General features: G+C 39.2%; 1 protein-coding gene across 1 annotated transcript in view; it reads left to right on the top strand.

The window, feature by feature from the left end:
- The window catches only part of ATP9A (ATPase phospholipid transporting 9A (putative)), an 83,658-nt gene continuing 70,433 nt past the window's right edge, over positions 1-13,225 (top strand). The window contains exon 1 of the mRNA XM_015814367.1: positions 1-92. Coding sequence (XP_015669853.1) covers positions 25-92 — 68 coding nt within the window. The 5' untranslated portion in view covers positions 1-24. The remainder of the gene's footprint in view (positions 93-13,225) is intronic.

Raw genomic sequence — 13,225 nt, 5'->3', positions numbered from 1 at the left:
GCGTTCAGCACGGCTGCCGCGGTCATGACCGATAACATCCCCTTGCAGCCGGTCAGGCAGAAGAAGCGGATGGACAACAAGCACCACGGCGGGTAAGTCGGCGCCCTTCCTCCCTCCCTCCGACGTTCTCCCCAGGGCGGGGGCCGGGCCTCCCCTTCCCCATTCAAGCTTCGCCTTTTCCGCGCCAAGGCAGACCCGCTCCCGGAGCAAGCTTCAGCCTTGGCTGCGGGCGCGCCGCCCCGGTTTGATTCCCATTCCCTAATAGAGGCTCTTTCGCTCGCCCACTCCACCCGGAGGTTGCTACTTCTGGGACTGCTTTAGGGGGGGGGGGGGAAACGCCGCTGTTCTGTGCCGGGCCTGCCGATTCGGCTGCAGCAACGGCGACTCCCGAGTTTCCGAACCGGCCAAATTCCAACAACGGAGGGATCTTTTTTCCGTGGCCGATTCCTAAATTGCTCTACAGAAAAAAGCGTCTTCCTTTTCCTGGCAGCCTCGCCCGAGCCTGGACCGTTTCCCCCACCTTTCTTCCTCCCCTGCCTGTTGTAAACACCCGTTTCGGCACCGCCTCGGTGGCCAGAAACGTTCCCCTCGCCTTGGGAAGAGCCCAGTTGGCTTAGAAAGAGCAATAGACCGGGGAAAAGTCTTGTGCGGGTCCCGGAGCCGGAATGGGCAGCAGGAACTGACAGGTTGATTCTGACGCCATTTGTAGGTGGCACGCCCAGGCAGAGGCTGCCATTCCAGTCTCAGCAACCTGGACGAGGAAGGGAAGGAGGGAGAGGAGGAGACGGCTCTAGCCGGCAGTGGCCTTCTCTGGAGCCAAGCTCGGAAGGGAAAAAAAAAGGAAGGAGGCATCTCTTTGTAGATAGTCTCCCTACAACCAGGAGAAAGCAATAGGGAATTGCACCAAATATTGAATTTAGGGTGGGTGGCTCCGCCCCTTTTCGTTATTAGGCAGCTCAGCATGTAAACTTTGGGCTGGTTCTCTTTAATCGTTGGTATAAGTCTAGTCAGCAGGGGTAGGCAACCTTGGCTCTTTTATGACTCGTGGACTTCAACTCCCAGAATTCCTGAGCCAGCACAGCTGGCTCAGGAATTCTGGGAGTTGAAGTCCACGAGTCATAAAAGAGCCAAGGTTGCCTACCCCTGGTCTAGTGTATCTTCTGGAATAATCCTTCCAGAGGTATTCTGCATTAGGCTGAACTTGTTCCATCCAAAATGCTTTCTTTTCCCTCCCAGAAATGTCTTCCTTAGTGGCGGATTTCTAGAAGGTTTACTGTATAAAATTATAATTGTCCATCAGGAACACCTGACCTACAATTTTCTTTTGACCCAGCTACTGGATATTTCGTGCCTTTGAAATTCCTTTTGAAGCTGCAAATGAAAGAGCATGTTTCTTTCCTAGTCAGTTTCTCTGATTTCTTTGTGTAGCAAGCCTGAATTTCAAGTCATTATAACTCTGAGCTTCAAGAATAATGTATACTTCCTGGGAGACGCCTCTTTTGTTTCTAAGTCAGTGTGAACCATTTGTTGTCAAGCACATTTTATGAGCCCATTATTTGCATCATGAGGAAAAGAGAGACCTAGAGAGTGAAATGTAAAACAGAAGAATGTTGAATGCTTCCTACAATCTATAAATGGTAGAACACCAGGTTTCATATGCATAAAAATGTCTATTTCGTTCATTAATGATTCTGCTCCTTATGGAGAAAAAAAGTATTTAAAGCCACGTAACCACTTCTTGCATGGAATTAAAAGATATAAATCATTCACAGTAAACAGGTGTGTTATGTATGTTCAAATATATAGGACTGTATTAAATGCACAATTTATGAGTTGAAAGTTCTAAGCTGTTCAGGTTTTGCACATAAAAAGTATCAACAAGATTCAGTCCAAAAAGCAAAGGGCAAATCTGTGCAAAAGGTAAGGTTTCTTTCAAATCAAGCACAACTCCTGATAGTGGATATTTTATCATCCCTGTATGTTTTTCTTGGCTGGCTTACAAAAGTAGTTTGGCATTGCCTATTGCTGGAATGTATAAATGAGGTAGAAATGTAAAAAGATGTGGCTGCTTCATTTGTGCTTCATTGTCCTCCTGAACATCTTTTTGAAATAAAGTTCAAAGCAATGTACAATTAGAAATTAATACATTCCTGTTTTATTCATTTTTGGACAGGCACGGACAAACTTTATATATTCTTAAAACCTTCCCCTGCCCCACTTCAAATAACCATTGCTGAATGAGGAGTGAGAAATGAAGGGTGGCCCCTACAAGAAATATGTAAATTAGTTTAAGAAATCATTGTGGGAGAAATGATTACCCTCTCCATTCAGAAATACAAGAGTCATTTCTTATATATTGTACATACTGTATATATGCACACATATATAAATACTATAGCTACTTTGATCTAAAAGAGATAAACACCGCTATATCTGGTAGTGATTGGACTCCAATTCTTCTTGCTTCAGTTCTCATAGCCAATGATGAGGAGTGATTTGAGCTGGATTAGCAATGTCTGGAGGATCAGGTTAGCAGATCAGATCACAGATATCACTGATCATCAAGTTAAGTAAGGTAACATTTCAAATAGCAAGTACTATGAAGGAACAATAGCTACATCCTCTTGGCTAATACTCCTAAGCTGCCCTGAGCTTTTATGCTTTATTACAGTGTTTCTCACTCTTTGCAACTACCTTTCTGTGGTTTTTCAATTCCAAGAATTCTTAGCATTGGCCCTATCAACTGGGGAATTCTGGGAATTGAAGTTTACACATCAGAAAGTTACAAGGGTGGGAAATACCGCTCTATTGGATATGTATTAATTGTATGCCATCAGGTCAATTTTGACTTTTTGCAACTAGATATACAGGTAGTCCTCGACTTACAACCACAATGGAGCCCAAAATTTCTGTTGTTAAGTGAGACATTTGTTAAGTGAGTTTTGCCGCATTTTATGACTTTTCTTGCCATAGTTGTTAAGTGAATCACTGCAGTTGGTAAGTTAGAAACCAGTTTGTTAAGTGAATCTGGCTTCCTCATTGACTTTGCTTGTCAGAAGTTCACAGAAAGTGGTCACATGATCTTGGGACACAGCAACGGTCATAATAAATATGCACCAGTTGCCAAGCATCTGAATTTTGATCACATGATTATGGAGATGCTACAAAGGTAACTGGGAAAAACAGTCATAAGTCACTTTTTTCAGTGCTGTTGTAATTTGAAATGGTCACTAAATGAACTGTTGTAAGTCGAGGACTATCTGTATTTTCTCTATCATAGTCTGTCCCTAACCTTGTCCTTCCAACAATGTATCCATCACCACTGTAACCGAATCCATCCCCTTCGTTTGCTGGTAATCCTCTTCTCTTTCTTTCTATCTTCCCAGCATCAGAGCCTTCTTCAGAGAGCTAGATCTTGCATAATAGTCTAGAGTAGCATAATTTGGACCTAGTCATCATGACTTGACTAAGAACTCTGATTTGATTGATGATCCATTTGTTTGTTTGTTGTTTTCTTGTCTGACCATAAGCTCTACTGGAAAACAAAGTTCTATATATGCTATGTAGCCTGTCCTGTGTCCTTGTCTCCCACCCCTACTTGTAGAAGCATCTCTTTCTCACAGATGCTTTGTGTGGCCAGTAGTGAAATGAGTTCAGTTGAAAGACCATCTGGCTACCTTAGAAGATGAATGGGAGTCAATGCCATCTTGTTGTCCTTTGCTCCAGGATGCAAAGTTTCTTGGGGATTTCCCTTCAAAGGCTGACTCATAAACCATTGCAGCAGCAGGCACTGCAGTTTCCTGAATACCTAAAAGACTAAAGAGCACATTGAAGTGTAGCAAACATATTACAGCTAATAGCTGATCACAAGGATGGATATTTTATTAGGGATATGATAATATCAAGCATTAGAAAATAACATAACTGAGTGAAGTGGATCCATCTGGTGGGTCTGTTGACATGAAAAGCAGACCTCGTGGTTGTGAAATGTGTAGGTCAATTAGCACTCGGTTGCTGCAGTTCTTCTCTTTCTGAAGATTATACAATTTCCACTGGAGTTTTCACAACCTCAGTTGTGTATCTTGCCTTGTTAGCAGTGCATGCAGTGTAATTATATCGATGTAACCTTAGCTCCAATGCTCTGTTAGTTACAGGCTGCAGAGTCTGGTTGTTCCAGCTGGGCTACGGAAGTGATCTTTCCTGTAACCATCAAGAGCTGTTGACAGCACAGAACTGGGTTGCTACATTAATGTAGAATTATTTTTTTTCTCAACTGTCTACCTTCCTTGCCTCTAGGGATTTTTTTGTATTAGCTACCGTAGTTGGATTTCAGAAGACCAGCTTAACTTTTCATTATTCCATTTTATTTCCAGTAAAGATGAAAACATCTGACTGGTAAGCAGCATTAGTTTGATAACACTTTGGTGAACTGAAAAAGCATCAAAGTAGACAACTAAGCTAGTTGTTATTTCTAATACTTAGTAAAAAAAATTTAATTTAAATTTAAAAAAAAATTTAATTTTAAATTTGAGTAATTACAAAGGGCACATACACCATTAGAGGAGGCACCTCCATCTATGTTTGAAGGATAGGAAAGGCTTCTTATAAGACAATACTTATAGTATCTTTGACCCATAAATGTATAATTCCCAGTTATGACTTGATCATTCCTCCTCCTTGTTCCATCAAGCAATCTCAAAAATATTGATCCAGTCTAAAATGTTGGCCTGAATCCAGCCCTCCTAATGTGTTTTCTAATATATTCATCTATTATAAATTGCTAAAACCTTGTCATTTGTGGAACGGAGAAAGTGTATGCTTTTCATTTGAAAAAAAAATATCAGCGGTTACACTAGCATTACTTATCAAGTTTGATAGTATCAGTTCAGATATGCTAATTCTCCTATTTGTCTACCGTATGGTAACCTTAATTTTACTGGTATGTGGTTTGTCACACAGTCAGCTGATGTTTAGACTGGATTTGGCAATTTTAATAATAATAATAATAATAAAGTTGGAAGGGACATTGGAGGTCATTGAGTCCAACCCCCTGCTCAGGCAGGAACCCTACACCATTTCAGACAAATGGCTGTCCAGTCTCTTCTTAAAAACTTCCAGTGTTGGAGCATTTACCGCTTCTGGAGGCAGATTGTTCCACTGGTTAATTGTTCTCACTGTCAGGAAGTTTCTCCTTAGTTCTAAGTTGCTTCTCTCCTTGATTAGTTTCCACCTGTTGCTTCTTGTCCTGCCTTCAGGCACTTTGGAGAATAGCTTGACTCCCTCTTCTTTGTGGCAGCCCCTGAGATATTGGAACACTGCTATCATGTCTCCCCTCGTCCTTCTCTTCGTTAAACTAGACATACCCAATTCCAGCAACCGTTCCTTATGCATATAAATGTATAGGATTGCACTCTTAATTGGTTAATCAACATATTCATTGACTAACTGCCACATGTGATTGATTAAAGATGCAATCTGTACCTACTCCTTGGTTATACTGGAAATAATCTTAATCTCAGTGAGACTCAGTAGAACAGACCTATGCTGCAATTGTCCTCAATTTCAAGTTAATTTCAGATTAAAAGAAAGTTTTCCTTAAATCAAGTCCAACTCTTGGTTGCAACATGGACAGGTCCATGTAATACTCACAGTAGTATTGAAATGGTTCACTCTTGCTTTCTGGAATATTTTTTTCAATTTCGTAGTTTGATTTACATCATGAGATAATTTTGCATGCTAATGAGCTTGTATTTGAAATAATCCTAATCACTGGAACAACAAGAACTGAAAAAAATAATAGAACAATGTGCTACTGTTCCCAAAAAACATCTATTTCTTATTAAAATAAAACACAAAGCAAAGGGGGGACATTTTTAGGAACAGTAATCTTTGAAAGAAAAACAACCATCTTCATCAAGATATTCCTATAATAATATTTGTTCAATGTAGAATTTTCAAGAATGCTTAGGGAAACCTGTGGAATAACAATTCCTTATCTGTCTTCAGTCTCTGATTTATTTACATAATGAAATGAACAGGACTCTTAAAAGGGATTTGCAGAGAACCTAAAAAAGCTCAGTACAATTTGGCTGAAAGCTTTATATTCTTTTGCTTCATAGAATAAAAGAGACAGGAGTAGGGAGTCTCCTGTCTATTGGATATGCATGTAAATATTACTAAGCCAAACAGGTGTGCCTGTTGAATAAAATTAGGATTATGTGAGAATAAGTAATTGCATTAACTTGTACATTTTTAGGATGATTGTACATAATTTCCTTTTCTTTGTAGTCTGATGAAGACCTTTGCTGTGTGCTTTGCTTCCAGCTATGATACATGAGGTCTTGTGCAGAATTTGTATTAAAAATTAAAGATTTTCCATGAAGCTCAGAGAAAGGTTTGGACATCTTGGATGAAATCCATTTAGCACGCTTCATCTTTGAAGTTTATTATGAAGTAAATTTAATTTAATTTAATTTCGAAGAAAATATGGCTTTGGGCTGGTGCTACTAAGTCCTATTTTTTTTCTAGCCCCTAAGAATTCAGTTCATGTTTAGTTCCTTATTGAAAATTTACTTTAGCCAAAGGAAGTGTTACACAAATAGTGCCTCTGCAAGGAGCTCCCTTTTGGTTTCTACTAGCCAAGAAAGATATGTTGATGGAGATAATAATAATGATGATAAAGTTGGAAGGGACCTTGGAGATCATCTAGTCCAACCCCCTGCTCAGGCAGGAAACCCTATACCATTTCGGACAAATAGCTGTCCAGTTTTTTCTTAAAAACTTCCAGTGTTGGCGCATTCACCACTTCTGAAGGCAGGTTGTTCCACTGGTTAATTGTTCTAACTGTCAGGAAGTTTCTCCTTAGTTCTTGGTTGCTACTCTCTTTGCTTAGTTTCCACCCGTTGCTCCTTGTCCTGCCTTCAGGTGCTTTGGAAAGTAGCTTGACTCCCTCTTCTTTGTGGCAGCCCCTGAGATATTGGAATACTGCTATCATGGTCCCCCCTCGTCCTTCTCTTCATTAAACTAGACGTACCCAATTCCAGCAACCGTTCCTCATATGTTTTAGCCTCCAGTCCCCTAATCATCTTTGTTGCTCTTCTCTGTACTCTTTCTAGAATCTCAGCATCTTTTTTACATCATGGTGACCAAAACTGGATGCAGTATTCCAAGTGTGGCCTTACCAAGGCATTGTAAAGTAGTATTAATACTTCACGTGATCTTGATTCTATCCCTCTGTTAATGCAGCCTAGCACTGTGTTGGCTTTTTTGGCAGCTGCAGCACACTGCTGGCTCATATTTAAATGATTGTCCACTAGGACTCCAAGATCCCTCTCACATTTACTACTATTGTAGTCCAAATCAGGAAATAGACAGTGCATGGGTTCCAGGAATGGTACTTTATTGTTGTAGGGTATAATAACAAAATTTTGAAAGCCTACTGGAAATTCTTCCTGCCCTCTTTTATATCAAAGAGACTCAGGCAGGGTTGTTTTACCTTCTCCTATCACAGCACTGAGATGTCTCTTAATTTGTCTTAACTGTTCCTGCCTATATATTTCATGTCTTCTCATTCCTATATACAAGGTAGGATTATTTATCATTCTCCACCAAAATAATTGAGAGTTGTGGCAAATTAACTTGAGTGGGTTATGGTCTGGTGATGGCACTATCTACCAAGATGGAAGATCTCTTGAGACAGCATAGTAGGGCTAATACATTCCTGCTCATGTTCCTTCAGTAGATCTCTCTCAACAGCTTTTGATGCTATCAACCATGGCACCTGTTAGTTATCTCTTGGCAGACTAGACTGGAACAAATTAAACAGGCACAGAATCCAGCAGGAAAGGTGGGGAAAAGAAAAGAATAAAGCTGGAAGGGACCTTGGATGTCTTCTAGTCCAGCCCCCTGCTCAAGCAGGAGAACCCATATCATTTCAGACAAGTGACTGTCTAGTCTTTTCTTAAAAACTTCCAGTGATGGAGCATCTACAATTTCTGAAGGCAAGCTGTTCCACTGGTTAATTGTCCTCACTGTTAAGAAATTTCTCCTTAATTCAAGGTTGCTTCTCTCTTTGATCAGTTTCCAACCATTGTTTCTTGTCCTGCCCTCTGGTGCTTTGGAGAATAGTTTGATGCCCTTTTCTTTGTGGCAACCCCTCAAATACTGGAACACTGCTATCATGCCACCCCTGTTTCTTCTTTTCTTTAGACTAGACTAGGTGGATAAGGTCATTTTATTATAGAAAGGTAAGAGGTCCTTATGAAAAAAAATCCGGTGACTGCTCCTTATTAAATTCAAGCTCTATTTGTGAATCACAGTTTAAATTTCTTATGTCACTCTCTTCCACCTACATAAGTTTAAATGTGATCCATTTTTGGGCAGGGATACAGTTTCCATCTATTCTTTATTTTTGTAAGGTTGTTACAAATGGTTGTTTACTGGACAATATGAAAAGTATCTTTTACAGTGCCCTCCTAGATCAACTTAGGGGATAGGGGCTGCAGAAATGGTTCTGATCCTAAAACATATGAAGAACAGTTGCCTAGTGAAAAAAAATAGGGGTGACCTGATAGCACTGTTCCAATATTTGAGGGGCTGCCACAGAGAAGAGCGGGGTCAACCTATTTTCCAAAGCACCAGAAAACAAGAAGCAATGGATAGAAACTGAACAAAGAGAAAAACAGCCTAGAGCTTAGGAGAAATTTCCTAACAATGAGAACAATCCACCAGTGGAACAACTTGCCTTCAGAAGTTGTGGGTGTTCCAACACTGGAGGTTTTTAAGAAGAGACTGGACAGCCACTTGTCTGGAATGGTATAGGAACTGTTGCTTGAGCAGGGAGTTGGACTAGAAGACCTCCAAGGCCCCCCGCCCAACTCTATTATTCTATTACTCTGTTTCAAAGGGAAGCAGTGGGGAATAATGCTCCATTCTACAACCACTATTCTGCAGGGGTGATTATCCTCCATGCTTGAGAGAATATTAGGCACTGCAGGGATGAATGTTATCATAATGTGGACGGTACTCCGGTTTTCTGTCTTTTTGGGAACCTCTGACCTAGTTACTGTTATATAAAATTATTGATCTCCTACTTAGATTGTTGTAATGCTTGTAATCATTATAGATTGCATGACACTAAAACCTTTCTGTGCATTTTGATTGGCACTTTGCTAAGGCTTTTCATGTGGTTAATAAAATAATATGGATTGTTCTATGCACAGTATGTGAGATGCTGCAGCTCAAGAAATGTTTATCCTAACTGAGGTGAAACTCACTTTGACTAATATCCATTTCACTTTGGAGCTGATAATGCTTTACTTTCTTTTGTTTTTATCCTGAATGCACCTTTAATTGCACAAATCATTTCAGCATCCTGTGTGCAAAATTGAATCTTTTCTATTGAGAGATGGAATGTGTATGAAAAGTAAGGAAAAAAACCCACACAACTCTGTAAAGGAAACTAGTAACTTTACTAGAAGTAAAGCAAACAATCCAATCTGTGTGAAACAGGCCGGTTGAATGAAAAAGACTGGGGGGGGGGGAGAGATTGGGGAGATTTTCTATGCAGCCCAACAGGGACCATGTTCCATAATAAGCTCCCTTATGCCAGAGCCGGATCTAGCCAGTCATATTTCATCAGTGCAATGATCAGCTCACTGGGGGACACATGATACGTGCCCTACCCCGACCCCTGTATTCCCTCAAAAAAGACATTATATTCCCTGATGATTGAGGGTTAAGAAAAGCTTCCTAACAGAAAGGTTCTTGCCTAGAAAAGTGATGAGCTTGCCTTTTTAAAACTGAGGATGGACAGAAAGCGTGGTAGATGCTTTAACTTAATTTCAGCTTTGACTGAGCAAAGGGTTGAATTTCCTCTAGTTCAGTAGCCTAATCATCTGCTTTCCCCTCTAGAGTTCTGTTTTCAAAATTGAGTAATTTGGCAGTCATGCTGCTGAATACAATCCATTTCAAACCTTTGTAGGTCTACTATACACCCATCACACTGTTCCCTTTCAGAATATCCAAAGTTGTATTGAGCGTAAAAGAGGAATAACTGTAATAATAAACCAAAATACTAAAGTATGGAATAAGGAAGGTGTGGGATAAGGAAAAGAGAAGAAAATACAGCCAATGCCATTCGGTATAGCTCTCCATTTCTTGTAACCCATCCTTGTTTCATCCATGTCCATATACTAATTCTATATATCAGCTTTTTTCATAAACTTTCTTACTTCTTTTTGAGAATGTCATCTTCTTACTGCCACAACTTTCTTGATCTTCTCCTTTCTCTCTACCAATTCACTGTTTTTTCATATAGATCTCTTTATTTTATCAATCCATCTTGATATACTTCTTTTATGATATTCACTCACTTATGTATTCACATTCATTTAACATCCTTTTTTTCTTGCTAAATCCCATCTCTTATTTAATAATGTGTTAATTCTCACTTTCATTCAACTCTTATGTTTTTTTCTGACATACCCAACCCTCACTTCCATATAACAAAGTGGGCTGAAGCATACTTTTATACACAGCCATTTTCACTTCTTTCAACAAGTGTAATTACCCTGACATATCATCTCTCTTTTTGTCAGCAGATGCACATCTTAAAATTTCTTTATCCATTTTCTATCTTAGTAAAGATTCCATCAAGATATGGACTTGACTTGCTTTTTTAAAAAACATTTTGGTATAATTTGTCTGATTTATACAAAACTACATGGAACAGGTTGTTTAAACGTATTAATACTTGCAAACAGAATATTGCAATTTCTTGAGCTTGGAGACCATTGTTAGATTTTCTACAAGATGAAGAAAAAAAATGAAGTTTTGATCTGGGGATTTGAGGATTAGATCTGATTTGACTAGAGAAAGATTGTGGAATGTCAAATATATGGTTATAATTTATAGTTATAGGTTTTAATATGTTAGATTACAATAATTGAGAGTATTTGAATATTGTGTTTTCAAATACTAGTTATTAATATTTTGAACATTTTTAGATACTGATATTATCAAACTTAGAGCTTGCTGTATTTTTAAATCTTCTCTGCACTGGAAAAAGTCAGAGGTCACCTTTTGTATATGTTTTATGTTTTTGTATTTGGGTGTGTTACTTTTTAACTTTTCTCTTTTATCCCCTCCCTCTTTTCCCCTTTATGTTACTTTGTATTTTACTAAACAAATACCATGTACTGCACTGCTATTTTCTATTAAAAGATCTTTTAAAATGAAAAATAACAGGAAAAACCTGTTATCTCTTTAATTTCTTTGTGTTAGAGATCGTATAACAGACATAGCAGGCTAGTTAAACATGATTTGTTGGTAGTAGGTGACAATGGCAAGTAGTTTCTTAGAAGGCTGTTGTTTACTGACATTTCCTAAAATCTTCAAGGCAGACAACAGTAATAGCAAACAGCCTTAGATGTATTGTTTGTATCCAGATGAGACATCTTTTTGGCCTAAGGGGCAGTATTTTTGTGTGTATTTTCAGCAGTTGCAAGCTGCATTATGAGTTTTGAAGCCTGACATGTAAATATTTAAAGCATATTATTAATGTACTGCTGTTTTTTTAAGAATGCTAAGCACATTTGAAAGCTAAAAGAGTACCTCATTTTTTTTTTTAATGTTCAATTTGTCCAACAGCAAATGTTTCTGGGAGGGAGGGAGGGAGAGAGAGAGAGAGAGAGAGAGAGAGAGAGAGAGAGAGAGAGAGAAGGAAAGGTAAAATGTAAAAACATAAACTCAACTATGTGACAATCTTTTAAGTATTTGAAGAGAGCTTTCATGTAGCTTTTTATCCTCTTGAGGTTAAACATTCAATGCCTTCAATCCATCCTTGTTTCTTCTATGATGCTGAGTTAATATCTTGCAGTCCAGATATTGCAAGTTCTACTAATGCAGAACTGACAATCTTGGGCAAGAAGTGATGGAGACTTTCTTATATATAAGGCACTGTGATGGCAGGTTTCTTGTACCCCCCCCCCTCAAAAAAAGTAATTGCTGCAGGAGAAGAGTTGAAGACATAAGCGTTTGGTACATGCCATGATGGTATTTTAAAATCATGATATCATCATGCAAATACTTGATTATCGTCAAGGGTTGCAAAGAGTTACTTTTAAATCTCCAGATAATGATAAGTAAGCAAGCCTGGGAATAAAGGCTGAACAATTGGTAGAAGAAAGTTGACAGTTTGTCAATCCTAACCCTCACATACAAGAATGTATGATGTGGCTTAGGTTTTTTCCCTCCACAAATCAGGGTAGTATAGAGGTCCATGATGTGGCTTGGGGTTAACTGTAGGTAATACACTTGTATATGAATGCACCATCAGAAGACATAGCTAATTATGGACAGCAGCAATTTGTTCTCCATATTAGTTTTTATTCCAGTCATCCATGTGGTGGCTCACTTGGCAACATTTATTATCTTCTGTTGAGATGAGGAGATAAAAATTGTTTAGTAAGTGTGATTTTTAAAAGATTGTGGTGGCTTATTGATTATTGGAGCCACTGCGCATGGTGGAAAGGTTCAGCTTCCTTCTCTCAGTAAGTACATATTTTATCCCATTACCCTGGTTATGCCATTGTGGTTATGCCATATCCCATAATACCACCAAATGCCCTAATCCCAGCAGTGTGCTGCAGCTGCCAAAAAAGCCAACACAGTGCTAGGCTGCATTAACAGAGGGATAGAATCAAGATCACGTGAAGTATTAATACTACTTTACAATGCCTTGGTAAGGCCACACTTGGAATACTGCATCCAGTTTTGGTCACCATGATGTAAAAAAGATGCTGAGATTCTAGAAAGAGTACAGAGAAGAGCAACAAAGATGATTAGGGGACTGGAGGCTAAAACATATAAGGAATGGTTGCTGGAATTGGGTATGTCTAGTTTAATGAAGAGAAGGACGAGGGGGGACCATGATAGCAGTATTCCAATATCTCAGGGGCTGCCACAAAGAAGAGGGAGTCAAGCTATTTTCCAAAGTGCCTGAAGGCAGGACAAGGAGCAACGGGGGGAAACTAACCAAAGAGAGAAGCAATCTAGAACTAAGGAGAAACTTCCTGACAGTTAGAACAATTAACCAGTGGAACAACCTGCCTCCAGAAGCGGTGAATGCGCCAACACTGGAAGTTTTTAAGAAGAAACTGGACAGCCATTTGTCCGAAATGGTATAGGGTTTCCTGCCTGAGCAGGAGGTTGGACTAGATGACCT

Source organism: Protobothrops mucrosquamatus, unplaced genomic scaffold (assembly GCF_001527695.2).
Source record: "Protobothrops mucrosquamatus isolate PMUCROS unplaced genomic scaffold, P.Mucros_1.0 scaffold244, whole genome shotgun sequence".
Classification (NCBI taxonomy): Eukaryota; Metazoa; Chordata; class Lepidosauria; order Squamata; family Viperidae; genus Protobothrops; species Protobothrops mucrosquamatus.
The sequence above is the reverse complement of the archived record's forward strand: the minus strand, read 5'-3'. Positions and strand labels throughout refer to the sequence as shown.